Raw genomic sequence first — 23,994 nt, 5'->3', positions numbered from 1 at the left:
TGGCAGATGGCTGGATGTTTTAAAAGATGTGTATTTCATTCATAAAATCTGAAATGATTCATCATTTGAAGAGTACATCGCAAGCCCAATGTTAAACAATGATGACAGCCTATCACCACTCTGTCAAATCATCAACATTGACCTGGTTTCTTTTTCTGTGGAACATGGTACGTTATGGAATTTCTGAAGAGATCAGAATTGATGAATGATGATTGAAGGCTTTGCCAGCATGCAGTTCAAGTAAAAGTACACAATCAGAGAATGAAATATAGAGATTTTAGAACCCCAAGTATTAGATTGACACACCATACACATTTTGTGAACAATTGTTACAGGAATTAAACAGAATGTATTCTATTAGGAACTCTAAAAAATCTTTATAATGCCCTGTATAATGAGCACTATGATATTAATGGACTGGTGAAACAGAATGTAGGTCCATTTTATGAATCCTTTATTCTTTGATTTTTGGTTTGATTTTGTAAACACCTAGTACATGCTAAATGGAGGGGGGGGGGGGGGGGGGGGTTATGAATTTTTATGGTGCATATGACCAAGGTCTCTATTAAAGCCCCACATTATGCAAAAGCATTTAAAAGATTGCTATCTGTGTCGTGTTGATCCCCTCATAACAGATTTTAGTGTAGTAACTGGCACCCAGAGGTACAGAAATGTCTTAAAGGGAAGAAGGTATTTAATGATCAAATTCTAGTTCCTCTGACATATTAACACACACTTATCCCCCACCCACCCCCTTTTCAATCCCCTCCCCCCATAACGATCAAACATACTCCCTCCTTATTTTCCATCTTCAGTCTATACCCCTACATCTGTCTATTTAGATTTTTTAATCATAAATTATTTCAGTAATGATATGATTTATGGAGAAACTATTATTCTTACTATATCTTCTATAATATAAAGTCAATTTACTGTTAATTGATTGTCATTGGTCAATTTATACTGACCAGAGTACTAGCTGAAGAACATTGCGTACTTGAGACCTGCAGTTGAACTATCTCCTTTGCAATAGTTTTCGGTAGTCTTTTAAAGCCCCAGGGGTGAATTGATTGTCTTTGGTAGTGTACCTTAGCTTTGCAGGGCCCTAGGGGTGCAGGGTCTTGTCTGTGGTCCACATTCTTAAATGTGTCCGGATAATCGGACCTATTAACGAAAAGAAAAAATTATTTAAATCCTAGCCATGCCAGCTGGTCTGTGTTGGCTAAAACCTCAGATTAAGATTTATTTTGAAATGATTTTAAGTGCGACTGAAGGTGTGATAAATAAAAAAAGGGCCCCATTGTTTACATTTTACTTAAGGTTGATTTGAATCAAACTAACTCCAGTGTATTAAATTGTATCTAATCTCGGACCTGGGGACTAATAACCATAATTCAGGAGCAGGTCTTCAAAAAGCGCTTATCGACTGTGAAGTATTTTTTTAACTTTGAATTTACGGACTACGGTCTTGAAAAATCTGACGTAAATATCGCCATGACTTAGCAGTGGGAAGTCCGTACTTCTCCAGAAATAGACTCTGAAAAGTCAACACACCAGATATAAGTAGTTATTAAAAAACTAATATTTGGATGGGCAAGAAAAACAGACAATGGCTTTTGAAAGCTCGAGAAAAATAACTACCCCTAAAAAATCTGTTTGTAATTTGAGTAGGCCAGTCGCGGAATGCCAAAGTGACAGGTTGTAGACATTGGGACGAATGTTGTAGGCGATTGTTGTCAGTGGACCCAGAACACCTGAAAAAAAAATTAATACAGCCGATGGACTTATGGTCACTGGACGCTAAACAAACACACACACAAAAAAGAGCACACCTGACAGACCTAAAGCAAGGGCGATATAATGGACATTGCCCTCTTTGGTCAATACGTGACAGGCCTTGTATAGCTTTATCAATTATCATTTGATAGAGAAACAATGCAGTCATTAGCCCAATATTTGCCTTTTTATCGTTTTTCATGGGTCAATTGATTGGAATGTAGACTTCCCTACTTATGTAAGGTGTATTGTTATGTTTTTCTTTATACTAAATGAATAGAGTCTTTCAATGCACATTTATGAAGAAATATTCCAAAAAACAGCAGGGCTTATTGTTTATGATTAATAAGTTAAATTGAATCTTTGAAAAAAGAAATATCAAAGAATGTAACTTTAAAAGTTTCAGTCACTCAGCTATGAAAAATTATTCAATCATTCGAATGCTATTTTCCGCTTGCAAATTTATTATTTTTATAACACTTATCTTTTAAATAAAAAAAAATTCCACATGTATTGAAATCCACACAGCCTTGAAGTGCAGGGTTACAACTGGAAAGAACAAACAAAAAAGTGATTTATGTAAGCAATGCACATTTCATAGCCATTAAAATCTGAGAAGAGGCTTTAAAACCTGAGAGCAGAAGGCTTGACAACAAGATAGAATAAATGTTTTTCTCACACACTTTTTATTTATTCCCATAAACTGATGCATAAAATTAAGATGAAGTGCAGAAATAAACACCATAAAACTCAAGTGTAGAATGTTGCATGCATATTTTATTGATTTTCAACAAAATTGGGATATGGGGAATAGCGATTGGCTAGGTGAAAGTTATAAACAAAATTCACATGTTTTCGTAAGACTTTTCAAATAATTTATACAGTCTGATTTTTTGAAAAACTCTGAAGTGGTTTCATTTACATACGAAAATCCAATATTGACCTAAGACATTTTTGATTCGGCTCGAATGAAAATACCACAATGTATCAGCACATTCCGGGGTTCGTAACACAAACGCCGTAACAATCAACAGGTATATACCTACCTGCAGACACAAACATTGGGGTTTTATATGTATACATTCACTGTAGACTTAGCTGGCCCAGTTTGTGGGGTCAGTTTTCACTTAAATCAAGATAAGTACTGCCCCTGGGCCCCAGGAGACGTGAAGCGTGCCTGATGTTCAAACTTATTGTGTTCCCAGTGTTGTTGAGGGTGAAATCCATGATTAAACATTGTCATTACTTCATAGAATTGACAATTCATTTTTACACCTAATTCATTTCTAAACTTTTCCATTAGAAAGTTGACACAGAATTGTCGAGTCAGCAATATTAACAGCTATTTGATATTAACACTACCCCTCCTCCCTAACCCCCCCCCCCCCCCTTAAAAAATGGGTCTTTTGTACCAACAGCTTATTTAAAGCTGTGGATCTTGTAGAACTAGACAGAAATCTGTAGGCCATGGGAAAGAAATCCCTAAAAAAATCTGTAGCATGGGAAGTGACCATAAAGCCACATACCAGCAATATGTAATTAAAGTTACAGATATAGCTACATGTTAGTCTATGTTAGATGTGGTCATTTCACAGGCCTACAGGAGAAACAGCAGGGTCTATATATGGTCTATACACATTGCTGTTTGTCTTGTCAACTGGTGTCATAAAAGGGGATATTTTTAGGCCACCTTTGTTGTATGACAAAATTATTGCCACTTTATGATTACTGATTTTTCTGTTGGTAGGATGTGTACATGTGGGAAAATAGGACTGAGAATGTAGTATTATATGTATCGTTTATTATTGCCCCCAAGTTTTATCTCTTTTGACCAAATAAAGGGCAAATACTAGGATACCCAATTAAAACTGGTTTCGTTTCTGTCCTTGAAATAGGATTGAGAAAGTACTTCATTATTATGAAGTGCATTCAACAACAAAGTTCCCAAAATAAATTTTCTGTAAAATTGCAAAGTTTTAACAATCTATTGGGTTCATGTTTCTCTATACTAATGTACAATCAATTGCAAATTTCAACTGATTTGCAACCATGTAAAGGGCTTTCAAAAACCTGTCAAGAATCCGAAGAATGCCTGTTTATTAACTTTTCATTTGCCTCTGTATAAATCGTCAAAGGGGATCATTAAGCGCTGTGTATAATAAGCTGGTCCTCGTCTCTTGCTATCATCAGGTGTGTTAAGGCTACAGTATCCCACTGTCATTCAAAACGAATAATAGACTCAAAGTGTCGGTAACATAACATATTTTTTGCTCACGATTCTGACATGGCTTCGAGTCAGGTATAGTCTGTACCTACAGCGTCGATCTTTAAAATAAGGGTTTAATTTGAATGTTTTCTCGTCATTTTAATTGCACCTGAAGTGCAGCCTTTTGACCACGAAAAGTACATTTATGCCTCGCATCATTGTTTCCGTGAAAAGAAAAGAAGTCCTCGACTTTTTGGCGATAACATTGCGGTAGGAGCGAAAAATGGCAGTCATGTGAAAAATTGTTTGGGGGCTCTGATATCTTCTCTGTAATCTGGCCTGCATCTGCTGACAAACAAATAAGGGTCTGTGATATCGCAGCATTAAATCGAAGGAAACAATTAAAACTTTTAAAGTGTATTCTGTCAAAGTCCTTATCGAGTTCCTGAGAGACATTATGAAATCGATCATTTGATGTTAGATCCGAGAGATTTCCATAGATTTTCACAGGGTATCTTTTCTGAGTGCACTATAGTCCCGATGGTAATAATAGATGACGGCTGATCACAGAGTCCTAATTGATCTGCTGCTATTTATGGCAGGTGCCCGTACTTTTAAATGCTGTGCAATCAAGGCTGCTGAATAAATTGATTGCATTCCAGGCATTCCAGAGACGGTAATTTTTGTTATTGGATTAAAATGCAACTGAATTGTTTATTTATGTCCAAGGAAACCAGGAGCAATGGAAAATCCAGACAATGACATAAGGAAATCAAATATGAAAGATCAATACTCATTTTCATATGAAAAAATTTGTTTAAATATGTTACAGTTTCTGCACACATATTTTGACATGTACCAAGGAAAGAAATTACTTCCTGTTTAAATGCAAGCTGCTCAGAAATGATAAATATTTAATTTCAATCCCAATTTTTTTTGTTCTCTCCAGGATGATCTAAAAGTTGTTTCTTTTAAAGCTCCTGTCAATTAGCACTGCACGGAACAAACATTATTTTAATGGCTGTCTCAAAACTGTTTGATCTTCGTCTGATACTGGTTCATTTTTCCTGCCGTTTGTATGACTTTGGATTTTCTGTGAGAGTAGCCCGTTCCACAATGGGGACAAAGTGTCCAATAAGCCCAGGAAACTCTTGGGCCTTGTATAAAGGCGCTCGGTCTGTTTACATTGTGTCTGGCAGATACTGCCACATATTGGTTACAAGATTCACCCGGGGCTTTGTTCTGATCTAAATCACAGACGTTAATTTTTTTTTCTTAATTTAAGGACCTATTTTCAGCTTGAAATTGAAATGTACAACGCCCTCATGGCAGTGTTATAGCCAGTAATATTTTGAAATGAATTTTTATAATTTAAAAACAATTTAGTCAAATTATCATTAGAAAATTTTAAGCCAAAGTTCTTGAAATTATCCCTTTCTATGATAATTGAGGACATACTTAGTAAATAATGGTCCAAGAGGTCCCATAAATAGGTAGAAAGTGTCTTATCAACCTTCGTTTTTTTTTTTAAATGCCCATTTCAAAGTTCATAGTACTTTGGACCAAGAAACACGAAAACAAAGGAAATACAGTGTACTTGTTAATGCAGATGCATAAATTTCTGGTGTTTTTTATTTATGAATCACACTTATTTCTTGTTTATGGTTTTAAGAAAGTCATTGGGTTTCACGAACTAAGACAAGAATGAATATTAGCAATAAACTGATGAACATGTATATTTATGATGTGGATATTCTCTTATGGCTGATAATAGAAGTAAAATAACTTGATGATGTTCGCGGGTTGTCAGCCCACTAGAATACTTTGAGTTGATAAATGCTCCATGTGTGCTGTAAAACCACAGTATTAACATAATGAACACCTCTTTAACACAAATGGTGTCTTCTAAAGACTGACTTTTTATCCAAAATTGATCGTTATACCTGTAAATCATTTACATAGATGGCAGGCCTTTTAGTGAGTGTCATTAATTATCAAACATCGATTGTCCAGAAAGATGGAAGTTTAAAGTCATCTACATGCATCAAATCTTTTTTAAAAAAATCAATTGAAAATAGAGATTTAATTTAATTGTCTTTAGTTTGTTGCAAAATACAAATTTAGAATATTAATTGAAGTGAAAGTTAGCCAAGGGGAACGGTTATAGACTCAAAGTCAATTATTCCAGTTCCATCAATACGGATATGAATTAAGTGATTTTTTTGTTGAGGTTATGATAATGTAGGAAATCGTGCTAGGAGAATGGTTGAAGTGCACATTAAGCATGCAAACGTACAGGAAGTTTCTGGTAACACCTCGTAATGATATTTTGTCAGTGTAATACAGACGCATTAGCAACAAATCCACGCCCAGGAGACATTATTTCCGTGAAGTGATTCGTTGAAAATAGCTTTGAAACTTCTAGGTTGCTATCCATTTTTTAAAGGCAATTTTAACAAATTAAGATCCAAATTGTCATGTATTTAAATATTCAGTTACCATGCTAATCATTATATGAAAAATGAATAAAGGACTACTGTAGAATTTTTCAATCAGTTTATAATGTATGTATATATTTAAATAATCAAATAAATGTTGTTATTAAACACAGCCTGCTATTTTTCAGTTTTTGAGAACAAAGAGCGGATAATTTTGGTGTTGGATTGTGCCACAGAGGGGGAGCTGTATGATTACATCAACAAACGCGGCAAACTGACGGAGAAAGACGCGCGGCGAATCTTCAGACAGATCGTCGCAGCGGTCAATTACTGCCATCAGGTAAATCGGGGGGAATCTGGACTTTGCTATACCCTGTATTCTACTTTTTTCTAATAACAATATGATTCTGAATTAATTCAATCAAAATTCTATAAAGAAAAATAACTGTGGTAATGTATATAAATAAAATAACAGAGAATTTGAAAAGAAAATAGTAAAAAAAAAAAAATTGTATGATATACATACAAAGTATATAATTTTTTTTTAACATAGTGTAATTGAATAGAAGTTGAAAAGTAATATATTTCGTTATGCTTTTTTTGCAGAATGGAGTTGTCCATCGAGATCTGAAATTAGAAAACATAGTGCTAGATGAGAACGGAAATGTCAAGGTAAGGGTCAAAGGTCAAGGTCACATTGATCAGAAATTTGCTGGTGTAAAGTCCTTAGTTATCTTTGGATATAGGAAATAATTGTAAAAGTGACAAGATTGGTGAAAAATTGATTTCATGTGATAGCCTGCTGATCATTTGAGCTGTAAGTAAGGTCAAGGCGGCTATGAAAGGTATTTAGTAGCGCCCAACTGGCATGTCAAGTATGTTCCTCTATTGAGTCCTTGACACAATTAAAATGTGTAATATCAAATGGATCCAATGACTGTTATATCAGTGTCTTTGTGCATTAGGATTGAGTGATGTAATTGGAGGAATTTGCTTTTTAATTCCTTTGATAAGATTTTCAATACTGCTTGCAAGGGGACTCTTAACGTTTCCTTTAATATTTTCAATAGTCTCGTTATCACCGTCATCTTGAGTCGGTAATTACCCAGGGATCAAGATGGCTTAGGGAAGTTTAAATATTTTCTTTATGCCCAAAATCAGAATTTTGTTAAATTAACTTTAGATTTTATTCTGTTTATAAGAGTACACATCTCAAAACTTGATTTAATTGATTATGGCTGTTTAACCTTGAAGTTGTCTGAAATCGCATTATTGCAGGTGAAATTTTCGTGATACAATTTGTGAAATGGTTTCAGTGTGAACAATAGGGTGGGTGTGTAGAAATTTTCGAATCACTTTAATTTCGCAACCGCATGATCCATCAGCCTTCCAAATGTAGTGTATTTCCTGGTCTTGATTGTTTTCATTTTGGAGGAAAAAAATTAAATATGTTTGATGCCCAGACATGGAGATTGATGGAATGTCAGAGTATTGCATGATCACACAGAATAATTAGGTAATAGAAAGAAAATGCATGCCAGGGCATATTGGTCTGATCAGTTTAAGTTCCAGTATGATGGATCATTTTGTGGATATCAAATATTGAGGTTTTGATTGTGCAGAAAGAGCATTTTACAGAACAGACATGTTTTTATTTTTATCTGACGTAACCAATGAAGATTTATATATACATAACTAATATTAACATATTTGTTAAATGAAGAATGTTCTCCAGACTTTAATCAAAAGTGAGAACCAATTCACTATGAGCATTACCATTCTAGACCATAAATTTTTGTAATACTAAAGTGTAATTGCATGGTTGCTGTTTTATAGGTATAGAATTTGGAACATTGCCCTTTTTTGCAGATTGCAGACTTTGGCCTGTCCAACTTTTACAGTTTGACCAATCTGCTGTCCACATACTGTGGGAGTCCTCTGTACGCCTCTCCTGAGATCGTCAACGGACATCCTTATTATGGACCGGAGGTAAGCTAAATATCTGGACACTGTAACCACCACTGTCTATGAATCTCGACACTGCAACCAACCAATGTTCAACCATTACGCTATGAATCCCAGATCTGTCTTATGCAATTTCCCGAAAACAGCTACCGGTACATTATAAGTTGTTAATCACACGCCACAGCATTGAAGCTGTTCCATGTGACTCACACAGTTTATAAATCCGACTAGCTCTAATGGTCTGGAGATATATTTTATTTCTTGAATTCGTGTTCAACATCTCTTGTCAATGAGGATTGAATCATGATCACTTTTTTTTCTTTCTCAGAAATGACTAATGGCAGTGTCAGTTTGTCAGTGTTTAGGGGGGCATTTATAATGTTGACACCAACAAGACTGAATATACATTTCTTTTAAATCTTATTTCTATAGTTCTTATTCTTCCCTTTTAAAGCGTAAACTCAAAAAGTGATAATCCTGTTCATCTTTCCCATTGACACACATAAAAGCTTGGGAGTTGGACCATCAGTCAACAAGAATGGAGCCCTCTTAATAATAGCCTGTGCTAACCTTCATTTTCATGTCACAATGTCAGTCATCTGGAGTCAAGTGACCTTGAGGTCAAATTCAGTGACCTTGGAAGACAGAGTGCTCCCCATTTCCCGAATTCCTCTCATAACAACAGACGACCCCGGCTGACCTCTCTATCTGTTAGCTGTCACTGAGAGGAGACACAGACCCAGGGTTCTTGTCACGCCCATTCAGGAGTCCCCGTGGTGGCAGGCCTTACGTTAATTAAACCGCCTGATCATTAATATCAAGCTAATCTTTTTTAAACCCCAACCCCCCCCCCCCCCCCCCCCATCAAATAAAGAGTTATAGATCTATCTCGCCGGCATAAAAAAAATCCAGCTAGGTCATGTTTTATAATAAATGGCTATCTTTTTTTCACTTTGTAGTGTATTTTTATTCTTCTTTAAAAAAACGTTTTGTACTATGTACTGTATATTTCCTGCATTAGAACATGTAGAATTTGATTAGTTGGTCACTTTGACAGTTGTAATCTATAATTATAGGGTTTTGGAATTGTGAAAAAAGGAAAGCTTTAATGCAGTAAAAAACAAGCTGATTTACTGCAGGTTCTGCCAGACAAATAAGCTGGATAGATGTTCAGACATGTAAATAAAACAACAATTTGTGGCATATAAATCACCCTGAATTCAAATCCAGTCCTTTCAAACTTCTGCCAAGTTTACTTAGAAAAACTTCCCCAGGGAATGAGAAGAAAATGTAAAGAAATTTACCCCCCAAAAAACATCACTGTTGAAAAAGTGAAACGTTCAAGCATTCTAATATTGCAAGTGAGAACTTGTTCCAGAATTAGTGCATTAAACAATCAAAGTAAGTGAATTTGAATGCAGATTATTGCTATTCCTTGTGGCTTGGAATTCTATCCAGACTTTTAGACCCAGGAGCCATTTCGCCACGGCTAAGTTAATTAACTGCTCAAATGCCCAAATGCATTTCAGGTTTTCCAACATTCTATGTGGCCAATACAAATTTGGCATTAATCGGCTTCTATTTATTTTGGTAACATTGTGCCTTAGTTCTGTAATCTCTTAAGAACCTTGGAAAGATCAATGCAGCCTTTTGAACCCGGCTCAATATTCGAAAATAAAAATATATAACTGTACAATAGGGCTCGGTTGTTAAACCCCCTCATGTAAACAGTCCCTGGGAAGGTCACTGAAGGATTTGCAGGGTTTTATAACTGTCTTGGACAAAAACCCTCCGATCGACCAATAGGCCGGTCAGACATGCGTGCGACATCTTACATAATTTATTTACTTCCACATGAAATGATTCCTCTCTAAAAGTAAACAACATTGACATTTTTTTTGTAAAAAGGAAAAGATCCCATCATTTTTTTTTTTACATAAATGAGGACAGATTAACTTCATTTTTTTTAGTACCTTTTATAAGAATTTAGGCGACAAAAAAAAACCTTGTTATCTGGGTTATTTATGACTGTCATGACCGTTGGTGATGGGGGAAGGAGAACTTGATCCTTTAAAAATCTAATTTATCAGAAATTCGCCAGCTATAAAATAAAAACAGATTATCCTGGGCCCATTATGTGCATGTTTCTGCTTGACACCGCTGTACCGTTGCAGCTGTGTTGGGCTTCAGTGTCCTTGAGTTGGTGAGGATTATGTCATCTTGACAAAAAGCAGAAGTTCAAGTTGAATGAATCATTTGCTCTGTTTAACCACAGTAATTATTTTATCAGAAGAAGATTCGTTAAAGATTCATTAAAAATTAGAGATGCTCCATTGTAACAAAGAGAAATGTGCATAAAAAAATGCATGCATGAGTCAGACAGTCGTGTGAAGTGAATGCATGGCTAATACTTTTAACGGAGACCTAAAAATGAGAGAGATCCTAACCACAAAACTACGTTGATGATTCTGAGCAAACTTAGTCATTTGTACAGTCAAAAAATATAAATTGCAATCCGCAGTTGCCAAGATCCTCTTTCTGCGCAAGACCTAGAGTGCAAGAAAGTGCAAGCGGTTGGGATATAAAGCTTTCATTAGGAAACATCATGTCAGTATTGCATTTCAAGATAATGTTGACTCTGTACTTGAAAAACAAAGTTCTGAAAAAGATTTGTTGATCCACAGTAAACAGGGCCGAGAAAAAATACAAACCGCATTGATCCCGAGCTTAGTGTGTTGTTAAACGAAGGGTTTTTGTCGACTTGTCAAAAAACTGATAAATGCTTGACCTAAAAAGATTTTGAAAACAAACTCGGACAAAAACACAGAAGATATGCCAATAGATGACTCAATATGTCCAGCCAGTGTGGGGAATACTCGGATCTAACCCTCCAAACAAAGCCGGGCTTGAAAGGATGTTTTTGTCCAGAGTATAATCGAAACTGTTTATTATATCGGTGACCCTTGACAAACACTTGTAGAAAAATAAGGTGTGAATGAAAAGGTTAAGATCTTGAAGGCCAACTCTGTCCAAGTGACTCAGTTTTATGTCTAGAAGTAGTAATAAGATGTCTGAAAACTCATAATACTTTTGTCAACCCCCCTCTCCCAACCCCACCACCAACACCTTCTAAATTAAAATCCATTTACATTTTTGAGAACATTTATTCATATGTTACATATATTGTCAAAAAAATGTCATAATTTTTCTCAATCTGTTGAAAATTGTGCAAGTTATCATTTAGTTTTGTTATTATCATGTTAAAAAGACGTAGGTTGTAATGCCAATTTTACAGTTTGTTAATCTTTTTGTCCAGGTGGACTGTTGGAGTCTGGGAGTAGTTCTCTACACACTGGTATATGGTGCTATGCCGTTCGACAGCTCAGATTTTAATGTGCTAAGGAAACAGATTTCCTGTGGTGACTACTATGAGCCCACCGAACCTTCAGGTACTAATTCTACTTAAAAACTGAACAAACAACAAGTTTCCTTTTTTTTTCTAGGTTTGAATATGGCATTTTAAGAAATAAACTAAGGTAACTGTTATGAAATATATTCATGTAAATTTTAACAATGTCATTGTTTTGTTACAGAAGCTGCCGGTTTGATTCGTCATTTGCTGACAGTGAATCCAAAGAAACGTGCTAAAATGCCAGACATTTTGAACCACTGGTGGGTCAATCTCGGATACAGAGAAACCCCCAGCGGGCAGGTTTACCCTCTCCCAGAGGATTGTAAGCCCGTGACCCTGCGTGCCCCCACTAGTCTGTCCTCTGACAGTGAGGGGGAGAATGACCACGCAAAACTGGTGCAGCCTTTAAAAGGCATCCTGAAGAAACCAAAAGTATCATCAGGGGATGAGGAAAGTGTTGCCAAGCAACCTCTTCAGAGCATCGCTCTTGACAACCAAGTCTTTGATGGCCATGACAGTGATAAAAGAGACACTGATAAGCATGATAAGAAACCACGAAGTATTCTGAAACGCAAAGGGAAATTCAGTGGCGGAGACAGTGGGTGTGTGCTGAATGAAACTGGGCCAAAAAGCCCCAGTTCAGACACTAAAGAAAATGCAGAAATGACCTATAACCTGAGTGATATTGACAATGCTCTGAGTGCTTTAGAAATGGAAGGTTCGTCCATAAAGAGGAACGCGGCAGCCGATTTTGTGTATGATAATAATTCTCAGAACGGGACTCTGGAGTCGGGAACCACCACTGTGAATGTGGTTCCTCGCCGCGGAATCCTGAAAAAGACCAGCCAGGCCGACCAGAGGAAGAGATGGAGCGCGTGCAGTGTGGGGTCAAACTCCTCCGCAGACATGCTGGACTTCTCGTATGACAGCGGAGACGATGCCTACCAGTTCAATCTACCCGGTTGTCTATCCGACTCGGAAAACAAACTTTCGAACATTGATAAGTTAGATATTCTAGACAGTGAGAACGAACTAGTCAGATCTAAGAACCAGCACGAGAATGGAGACATGGGACTTTTCCCAACAGAAGAAGCTACCATTGTTCTCCAACAAGCTCTGAAAATTTGTAATAATGTTTGAGTCCTCTTCTTGAACAATTTCGATTTTTTTTTTCGTCAAGAAGACAAACTGTTATGAATTAAGTGTTGAAAAAAAAATGAAGAGAATTGAACATGTATTATGTAAAATTGGTATTATGCCTTTGATTTGTTTCAAAGAGAAGTTTTGCTGAAGTTTTGTTTTCCCCCCTCATTTACAATTGTTGTGAGGAAACCATTTTTTCATGCCAAAGGCATCATCCCATCTTTAACATTATCATCTTGACAATGAGATAACTTGGTGTTTTGATATTTTTGTTCATAAGTGAAAAGCAACCAAGGAAATATCATCATATAATGCTTATTTTGGGTGGGGGGGGGGGGGGCAGTCATTCAAACCATTTCTTGAGAAGATGTGTGGTTAATGTTTTTCCCAATGGTCTCTAGTCGATAAACGTTGCAATTATTGAAGTCACCATTGAATGCCAAATAAGATGGTTATAAATACTGTGTGCTGCATGAAGGTTTCTGTGCTCTGTTTTTTCTATATTCCTGAATGTTGAATTTACAGTCTAGATTATCGAGGAATTTGTCTCAATATTTTGTGTACTCTGTTTGGAATTGTAGAAATCCAGTCAAGTAGATGTGACGGCTTTATGACATAAAAAAAAATCCTTTTCTCAAACCTACCTGAATAAATAATTCTACCTGATTTTAAACCAAACCTTCATAGTGTCATGTAGGTCTTTTATGTGTTAAAAAATACTTTTTTTCAGTTTACATGTTTTTTTTTGTTAATTCAAAAGAGAGTATACATTTGCTTATAACAAAGAATATGAGAGAAATTGAAGACCTGTGTTGGAATTTTGTGTACCTGTTTGAGACAGGTGTCTGGGGTACGGAGAGTTTGTTAGAATTTTGTTTAATTTTTGAGAATATTGCATTTCATGGTGAGATGAGTCTAAAAGCCCCATCTTGTCATTTCTACCCACCCACGTGGGAAGAATTAAAAAAATTACGTCGTTCGCTGAATTTTTTTGTGGACTTTTTAAAACTCATCAAATGGGTTTAAGTTGCAGGTACTTGCAAAAAAAATAAAACAAATTGATGCATTTATTGACATAAAGATATTGATTAAGTTTTTTCCAGATATTGGTTATGCAATTTGGCAACAGAAAGAATTCCTAACATTCCTGTTACGTTCTTGACAACAAATTTTAAGACTTTATTTTCTCAATTGATATTTATGGCATGCATTTTTTGTGCCTTTTTTTTTTATCACTCAACATTCGCAATTTACAAAATTAGAAAAAAAATTGAACTTCCTTAAAATATTCAGAGTTGAATTTTAATTAAAATTGATTTTATGTCATTGTACATTATATGAAGCAACTAAATTTTTTTGTCCATCTAAATTATGAGAAAAGCTTTTACATAGCAAATATCTGGAAGTGCTACTTCAGAATTGTCTTGTCCCATAGAATAAAAGACCTGTGCTCAGTGCCCTATGTTACAAAGAAACCTGCCTTCACGACATGAGATGTAAAACTGATCATCGGCGGGATAAATGATTTCCCCTCGAAATGAAATTTCTAAGGGGGTCTGTGACCTCAATTATATCTGGGCCCCCTCTCTCCCTCTGCTGGTTTGAGGGAAGGGGTGGGGGGTTGTTCTCATGTAAATGGTTTTGGAAATTCTTGTTTTACAAGTGGTCAGAAAAAACGTTATTATCAATAAAATGAACTTCTCAGTTTATGGTGAGAAAGAATTTCTGAAGCTTGTAGCTTTGTAATATTGTGTCAGATGAATTAAAAAAAATGTCTCCCCACATAGAACTTTTAAACTATGTAGTGCTCTTGAACAAAAATTCAGCTTTTGAATGTTTTTTTGTCCGTATTTATATATAGCTTTATCTTCATTGTATGTACCTGTTTTTGGTTGCTTGGCAACATTCATATCTGGGTAGTCATTTTGTTTCCATGTGTAAATGATTTTTTTTTTGTGCCTGTGTGTAACTATTTATACGAAGCAGAATGCATCATGCCTTCATTTTATCGTCATGTCATGTCCCAGATTAATTTATTTTTTTTCCAAAGAAATTCCATTAAGCGTAATTAATTTATTTTTTTGCCATTTATAGTATGAAATGTACATGAAATAAAAAAAGAAAATAATGATTAACTTCATGTTGTGTTTTATCGTCTGCTTGGTCTGTCTGGAGGAAGCCAAGCATTTGGGGTACGTCTCATTGAGATGTACTTTACAATTAACTAGCACTTTAATTAGTTAATTAGTGTCAAAGATGTGTGAATACATGTACACGCGTGGCTACCTCTGTTACAATTGTTCTCTGGAGTCGCTCGGTGTAAGGTATACATGTACCAGATTGAACTAGAGTTCCAATACTATTAATAAACAGTCTGTTAACATGGAGTTAAATGACGTCATCTGAAAAAAAGATGTACAGTACTTTACAATTAACTAGCACTTAAATTATAGTTTTTTTAATGACGTCATCAAAGCTGTTTTGCAGAGTTTTATTTGTTCCAAGCATCTTCATCATGAATTTAAACGGCCCGAGTAAATATCTTTTTGGGGCATAATTCGAAAACAGAGTTTGTGTCTAGCATGCAGATGCAATTGCATTATGGGAACCATGAATAATGGAAGAAATTTGATACACAAAGGTCGTCCTTGGCTTGAAAATATTATTTGGGGTATGATTAATTTATCAATATGTACTATAGTTATCGACGGAATAGTGTTTAGTATTTATGCAAATATTTTTACGTTTAATAGAACCTAGCTAAAGACTTTATTGGAATTTTAGTATCGTGCAATAGCGCACTTTTTATTATTTTTTGGCTGTAAAATGTGCTGCGTCAAAAAACTTGAGTTAATGATTCCTAGAACCTATAAAACATTGATATCACTTTCAAACGACGGTCTTCTTTATAAAAAGCTATAAAGTATTTATACATTGATCAAAGTTACTGGCGATATAAAATCCATCGGCTATTCGGGTGTCATTTCGAACAAATTGCAAGGTCCCGGATCTAAGTGTCAAAGGGGGGCTTTTAAGGTGCACTCGGTTTGCAGATTTATCGGAGAAGAAGATTAATAAACTACTGTATCAATAAACTGAACGCACCCCAATAGGATCTCTTTTTAATTTAATCGAAGCTTCTTTTTTTCCCTTACACATTGAGAATAGTTTGTTGTTTAGACACCTGTCGTTGCAAGAAGATAAAGGGGTTTGTTTGGCCATAGAATTAAAAACTGCGATCGTAAATTGTTATGCTTAATGATTTATACCTCGGCGAGGTTAGGGAGTAAACATACGGAAATGTGACGAGGATTTTCTGTGGACTGGACTGGATGACCCATCTTTGACAACCTTGATTGTATAAGCTTTGGGATTTTGTCTGAGACAAGTAGAACAAAATGCTAAAAAAAAGGTGCATGTTCCGCCATTCAATGGATTAATTTTGTCCATTTTTACAATGTGAAAAAATCAGTGAAAGGAGCTGACCCTTGCGTTAGAAGGTTCAAATCCCACGCCTGGACAAAAGAATAGGTCCTTTTGGCTTATATATACATCTGTCCCCCCCCCATCCCTCCTCCCCGCAACGACCATCACCCCCGACCACATTAAGCTGAAGGTCCCGATTAGAGTTGTCCTTTACAAAAAATTGAATTTTTGAATATAGGGATTAGTGCGCAAAATTCCAGTATCAAAAATCTGATATTGTATAAATAGTGCCTGTTTGGGAGGGTAACAGTTGAAATTGACACCCCGAGGAAACCATTGTCAACCGACGCGAAGCGGAGGTTGACAATGGTTTTCGAGGGGTGTCAATTTCAACTGTTATCCTACCAAACAGGCACTATTTATTTTATTATACTGAATGTCTTAATTTTAGAGAATTTTTTACTACTTTTATATAGAAATGACATGAATTCTACGGCTAACCGTATGCGCATGATTTACGCGCATGTAACAATTCGTTGTGTTACCCGTTGCTAAGTGTGTTGGTAACGCTGAGGGTAATAGAACGGATTATCAGCTGCGTCTAAACCAATCAGATTTCAGTATTTAACATGAAAGTATAATAATATAAATTGTTTGTAGATGTAAGAGTATGTTGCATGGTAAACATTATTTACTTTTTAAGACCTTGAAATAAATATCATTATTTGGTGTTACTTTTTTTACGAAGAAAAATATTTTGATGTTTGTATATTCAAATTTGTATTACCGTACGCAGTACGGATGTTTTAGAAAAAAAAATGTTTCTACTAAAACTGAACAAGCATGGAGAAGATGTGAAAAATTCTCAGTGTCTAAAGACGGTAAACTTCTTCTGACAACTATATCATAATCTTTATCAATTAATGTGATTAGGGGTTATTTTTCTGCATCAATGCTAAGTTTTGGTCCTACTAGAATACTAGTATTTAAGGAGGCTAGATAGCTTAGGGAGATCAAAATGGTGTCCTTATATCAAAGTAGTCATGTTGTATATTTTTTATTTGATAAAATGAAATATACCAGAAAGGACAATGGTCTAAAAATGGCAATGAACATCCGAGCCTCTTTAATGCCAAAATTATATAAGGGTCTCATTTTGGAATTCCAATATTTCAGCCAAATTTTTTACTATTCAAATATTATTTACAAAGGTGAAGCTGGTAAATAAAGTTCCTTTGCCTAGTTTTTCAAAAAGTAAAAATAACCTGCATGAACAAATACATCTGTGTACAGTGTGCCTGTATTAGGAATTTAAAGCAATTAATCGAGCTGCAAAGTGCATGTTTAAGAAGGACAATCAAACAATCGGTACTCGGTTCTTTTGAGTCTACAAGGAATTGTAATCATGCATTTTTCGCCCCGACCAATTGTCATGTCAGATTTTTTTGAAGGGTGACATTCCCCACCCAAGTTTACTAAATATTCCCAGTACTTTATATTTTATATGCAGTAAACAAGTTATTGACAGTTGAGGCGGAACGATACACCGGCGAGCAAAGGTCAAGGCACACAATACGGCTCGCAGCTATGCCATACGATCTGTTGAAAGAAACACATCATATATTGTAATGATAATTGAGGCGAGAAATATTATATTCCGAATATTCTTATGACATGTTCTCAAAATAGCAGGCTTCATTTGTATTCCAAGGAGAACAAATATTTTGTCTCCTTTTGATAATCCTGTTTATCTGGTCCAATTTATCAGGTTACAAGGTCCTCGTCTTAATTTCTTTAAAGTGCTGTCCCCGATTAATGTGTGAAGGACATTTGAATTTAGAGATCACAGAATCAAGAAGAATTTGTTGAAAATTTATAGATGTACTTGTGATATTATGATGAAACGCAATTATTGGGGATGATGGTACATGTACATCGTCATAAACAATTATCTCCTAAAAAGCAGGAGCATGTTTATTTCTAGTACTTTAATACGCACCTGCCTAGCAGAGACTCAAAAAGTTATACAAGTTGTACGATCATTTCCTACTGGTCCTTAAGTTCTACACTTTTATGATAGGAGAAAGAGATAGTATATTAGATAGTCAGAATACGACTACCTACTTATATATCTCAGAGAGAGAGAGAGAGAGAGAGAGAGAGAGAGAGAGAGAGAGAGAGAAATACGAGATTCGTGATTTGATTTTTTGAGATGGGATATTATATTAAGACAGTTCACTGACAGGAAGTGACCGTTATGCTAGCCCTGTGGGGCAACGGGCGCTTATCAGAAATGACTAACTAAAGACAGGCAGAAGAAAGGTTGCACCTCGGCCGGCTACCTGTGGCTGAAGACAATGACCATCACGTGCGACATTCCTCACCCAGGTGTCAGAATCCGTGTCGTTCTGTCAATGACCGCTCTAATCTACCTGTATTTACCTGGCTTCATGTCCAGGTAATCCCTCCCTGATTATTGTATTGATTTACACCTGGAGGAATGTCATGCCTCCTCCCCATTCCTCTCGCGAAGAAAGTAGATTTTTATCACAAGTTTGCTGAAGGTTTCATGTTATTGATATATAAAGCGTTTTCATAGAACGATGATGAATCTCAGAGAGAGAGAGAGAGAGAGAGAGAGAGAGAGAGAGAGAGAGAGAGAGAGAGAGAGAGAGTAGTTGATTATATTTTAATGATTAATCAAGACTGTTTTTTTAAAATGTAAGAGAGGTTCAAGCCGAAATTTTCCACATACGGAAACAAATTTTTACTAATCAAGATTCAGAGAGGTCGATGCCCGAAGTTTTAAAATTTTGAAAAAATCTATAAATATATGTTTACAACCTCTTTATTATATATTCAAGAGTATAATTACATATAAAGTATATAAAGTGCTCGGGGTGAAAAGCAACCCGAGCAATGTGACATTTGCACTATAAATGTGATAAACAAGCGGGTACACACTGGGATATCTACAAAGCCCGTTGTCCGTCTGTTTGCACTGCGTGACGACTGACTATGGACGAGGATGAAGCGAGCAAATATTTTCATTACGCTCGAGGAATATCGCGCTGTTGTTTGTTCCTCAAATGTTTTGGAACTATTTTTCTAAAGAATTAATCCCATTAATTGCTGAGACGTCATCCGTTTTGGAAGTTGTTTATCTCAAAAGAAAAACAGTTAAGACTGCTGGGTGCGAGTTGGTTCTATAGTAAACTCAGAGTCAATTACGTTTAGAGTTGATTTCGTTTATAGACACAAATATATAGCATCGTTTTTGAAAATGTGGGGTACATGCAAAGGTGATGGGGTTGGGTGGCAGACCTACCCTAACATATGGACAAGCATGCATTAAAAAGAAATTACCGGCCTTCAAACCGTTGTTCGTTGACTGGAGTGATATGCTGTGGCTGGGTGGATGTTGTGCGTCCATGATCCAATTAAAAAAAATATTTTTTTTTTTGGGGGGGGGGGGGGGCATTTAATCAAAATTCATTTAATTTAAGAAATTTGATCGTTTCGAAAAACGGAGGGGGATGCCCCTTCTAACTTTAGAACAGAAGCGCGATAACTCTGTTTGAACATGGCAACATTCATAAAATTCAGAGACACCCTATATCCCACGCTCCCCATTACTTGGCTTGCTACGCATGATATGAATGGCAGATTGCGCATAAATTACCCCCCTACTCCCCAAAAAAAATATCAAAGGGGCTAGCAAATATTGACATCTATTTTTTGGCTTTGCTAAGTACACAATTTCCTGAATTTTATGAAGTTGTGCTGACAATTTTTGTCAGTACTACATGTATATTTAATATGGCCAGGCTTCTATACACATCAAGAATTTAGTTTCGTGAAATTCTTTGCAGCGGTTTATATGAGGAGATGTACTGACAAATTGAGCAGTACTGCAATTAATAAACGGCCAACATTCTAAAATCAAAAGGAACAAAAATCCCAGAAAATTAAGGAATCGGAATTTTCTTCTTATATGTACATCTTTGTATTGCGTCCTCATTATATCTACAAAGTTTTTGGAACTTCTGTGCAGTGGTTTAAGAGACGTTGCGCTGACCGCTTAAAAAAATAAAGATGAAAAAAGGAAAAAAAGAGGACTAACAGATTGACTGACTGACAGACGGGTCAACAACAGTACCCCCCCCCCCCCCCCCCGCAAATTGTCGTATTGCATGGGTTTAATGAAAATATTGGATGAAAACATTTCAAGTTGACTCTGGTCATGCAATGATTTGCCTCTGCACTTTTGATACCCCCTTTCCTTATCGTTTTTTTCCAACAATTTTTACAATACACTATATATATACAGACTGTAATGATAAATACATATAAACATGCACTGCAGTGTTTTTGTAACCACTAGATATTTTTCCCGTCTATTTCTTAAGAAAATGGATTTTGATTCATAGTGACAGTGCCAAGACTGAAACAACCTGAATAGACACATTTTATTGTTTAGCTTAATATTAGACGTTCACTTAAACTTAAAAAGCTATACTAATAATATTTTTAACATCGTTCGTTAATGTCTTCCTTATATTTTTAAGGTATTCAATGTATAACGATCAAATTTTGTACCGAATTTATTTTGATTTTTTAAAACTTATTCAAAATTTTTCAACATCCGGATCCATTCTGTATACATTGAATTAAATCGAAACTAAAGCTTCACTGAGAGCACAGACTTTACGGACTAGCATGGGCTGACCTCAGCTGAAGTAACCATAGTAACCATCATACAAATAAAAATTTGGTTTCCACTAACTCAAGTTGGACCGCCCGCTATACATCGAGCACAATTATGAATGGATTTCCTTCGACATGCTTCAGCACCAATTGAATCAGGCCAGGGAACTTCATCACAGAGCAGGATGATTTCCTGGCATATAAACTTGCCATCCATATTTAGTGCGTTGATATCATTCGTTCCCACCAACACGAACCAAGGTACAGAAATAAATTTAATTAGAAAATAATTTGCAAAATTCATTTAACAGTGTCACTTTTGTGTTGGGAGCCCATGATACCCAAGCTTGCAAAGAATTTTTATTTTTGCGTTTTGTATACGTTAGACCATTATTTATACACCGGACTGACAACGGTTTCTTCCGTTTTTGATGATTTTGACAATGAGCACAAGGCAGGTGCGACCTGTCGACAGGGGGCACCTAATCCCACCTCTATCTTTTTGGAGGTCCGTGTTGCTCTGCTCTAAATTCGTATTTCGCTTTATGGATTTTTGAGATGGTTGACAGTTTATTATTGTCATTTTTCATTAATTCTCCGAGGTGTTCTTTAAGTGCAAATTGTCAAACTACATAAGGATACGAGAAAAGAAAAATGTAATTGAAAAACTATTTATCAAGTTAGCTGAGAATGCATTGGGTTCTTTTTAAATATACCCCATAGAGCTAAACAAGGTTAAAACAATGATTTAATGTATATAAAAGTATCAATTATTTCGACCAAACCGTGAACATTTTTTTTCAAAGTGAGTTAATATCGACGGTATCAACGCACTTTGAAAAAATAATTATTTTTTTTATAGTGCGATGACTTGGTCTCAAAATCAACGACTATGAAATTTTTTTTCACAGTGTGCAATTTTTTAAAGTGCGTTGAAACAGACCACCATTAAAAACAAATGATCCGAACGATGTTAATAATGCTTTCGAAATTTAATGAGGGGAAAGCAAATTGAAAACCATTGTGATAAAGAATCTTTTTCCAGATTCCGTGCAAAGTTGAAAGCTTGAAAAAGTACCGACACACATGATGCTGCTATACACGTTCATGTTCTGTTAGAAGGAGATATTGGGCAACTTACATTTGGATAAATAAAAAAAATGCAAGGATTACCTCCCTAATATATTAACATCAGTGAACACATACAATATGTAGGATAAAGAAAATGAGAATTGTCATGAAATCATTAAATCTTGTATGATCTTAATGCAAAAAACATGTCACATCTTCAGATAGTGATCAACATTATATTTAATTTTTTAGAATATGAAGTATTAAAAAAAAGTCGGGGGGGGGGGCAAATTATTTTGACAGACAGAAGGACAGAGTGATTCTATTATAGCCCCCTCAACTTCGTTTGTGGGGGTACAATAACGTGGTCAAGCCATCTTATTGCAGCATCACAAAATTCTAAAAAATACTGCTCATTCGTGGTAAATTGTCCCATAGAGTTCGCCAACAGTGATAGTTTTGGTGAGTGGCAGACTGAGATTAAAAGCAATACCAAAATTCTTCATTCAAAATAAGCAGTGATGAAATCCCTTAAATAGCTACATAAAAGCACACATACACAAATAATTGTGTTAAACTAGAGCAGTGAAACATTTTTGGATTTTTAAAATGGGTGCGAGGTGGTTCTATAGTAAACCCAGAGTCAATTACGTTTAGAGTTGATTACGTTTATAGACACAAATATATAGCATCGTTTTTGAAAATGTGGGGTACGTGCAAAGGTGATGGGGTTGGATGGCAGACCTACCCCAACATTTGGACAAGCATGCCATAAAAAGAAATTCTAATATTACCAGCCTTCAAACCGTTGTTCGTTGACTGGAGTGATATGCTGTGGCTTGGTGGATGTTGTGCGTCCGGTATCCAATTAAAAATTTGAGCTGAATTTTATATTTCTATGGTGGCATATCTCCGCCCCTTGTGTGCAAGTTATTTCTCTATTAATTATGTCAACATGCAACATAACTATGTTGAAATGCAAGAAAACTGCGATCAAATAAGAGTTATAAAAAATCTCAAATATCGCCAACATGTGACATCCAAGATGCTAGATACGCTACCTATTGATGTCAACATGCAACTTATTTATGTCGACATGCAACTTATTTATGTCGACATGCAACTTAGTTATGTTAACATACAAGATAGATATCCTGACATGCAACATATTTATGTCGACATACAATATAGTTATGTTGACATACAACTTATAAGTTGCATGTCAACATACTTATTTCGCAAGTAAACATAACTAAGTTGCATGTCAACATATTTATCTCGTATGTCAACATAAGTAAGTTGCATGTTGACATAAGTAAGTTGCATGTTGACATAAATAAGTTGCATGTCGACATAAATAAGTTGCTCGATGACATAAATAAGTTGCATGTAAACATATTTATCTTGCATGTTAACATAAACAAGTTGCATGTCGACATAAAAAGGTAGCATCTAGCATCTTGGATGTCACAAGGTGGCGATATTTGAGATTTTTTGAGATTCTGTATAATTCTTATCTTATTGCAATTTTCTTGCATGTCAACAAAGTTATGTTGCATGTTGACATAATTATCTTGCATTTCAACATTTTTATCTTGCATGTCGACATATTTGATAGAAAAATAACTTGCACACAAGGGGCAGAGATATGCAACCATATATTTCCATATATTTTCAACACTTTTTCTCAAAATGGGTTTTTTTTTTGGGGTGGGGGGCATTTAATCAAAATCCATTCAATTTAAGAAATTTGATCGCTTCAAAAAACGGAGGGGGGGGGGGGGGGGAATGTCCCTTCTAACTGTTGTAAAATTCATTAGAACAGAAGCGCGATAACTCTATTGGAACAT

At 35.7% G+C, this 23,994-nt stretch overlaps 1 protein-coding gene across 1 annotated transcript in view; it reads left to right on the top strand.

Moving 5' to 3' along the window:
- Positions 1-15,069, top strand: part of LOC128157678 (NUAK family SNF1-like kinase 1) — a 29,251-nt gene extending 14,182 nt beyond the window's left edge. The window contains exons 3-7 of the mRNA XM_052820274.1: positions 6,609-6,760; positions 7,027-7,092; positions 8,290-8,409; positions 11,702-11,834; positions 11,979-15,069. Coding sequence (XP_052676234.1) covers positions 6,609-6,760; positions 7,027-7,092; positions 8,290-8,409; positions 11,702-11,834; positions 11,979-12,937 — 1,430 coding nt within the window. The 3' untranslated portion in view covers positions 12,938-15,069. The remainder of the gene's footprint in view (positions 1-6,608; positions 6,761-7,026; positions 7,093-8,289; positions 8,410-11,701; positions 11,835-11,978) is intronic.
- Positions 15,070-23,994: the final 8,925 nt, after the last annotated feature.

This window comes from Crassostrea angulata, chromosome 8 (assembly GCF_025612915.1).
Source record: "Crassostrea angulata isolate pt1a10 chromosome 8, ASM2561291v2, whole genome shotgun sequence".
NCBI lineage: Eukaryota > Metazoa > Mollusca > Bivalvia > Ostreida > Ostreidae > Magallana > Magallana angulata.
The sequence above is the reverse complement of the archived record's forward strand: the minus strand, read 5'-3'. Positions and strand labels throughout refer to the sequence as shown.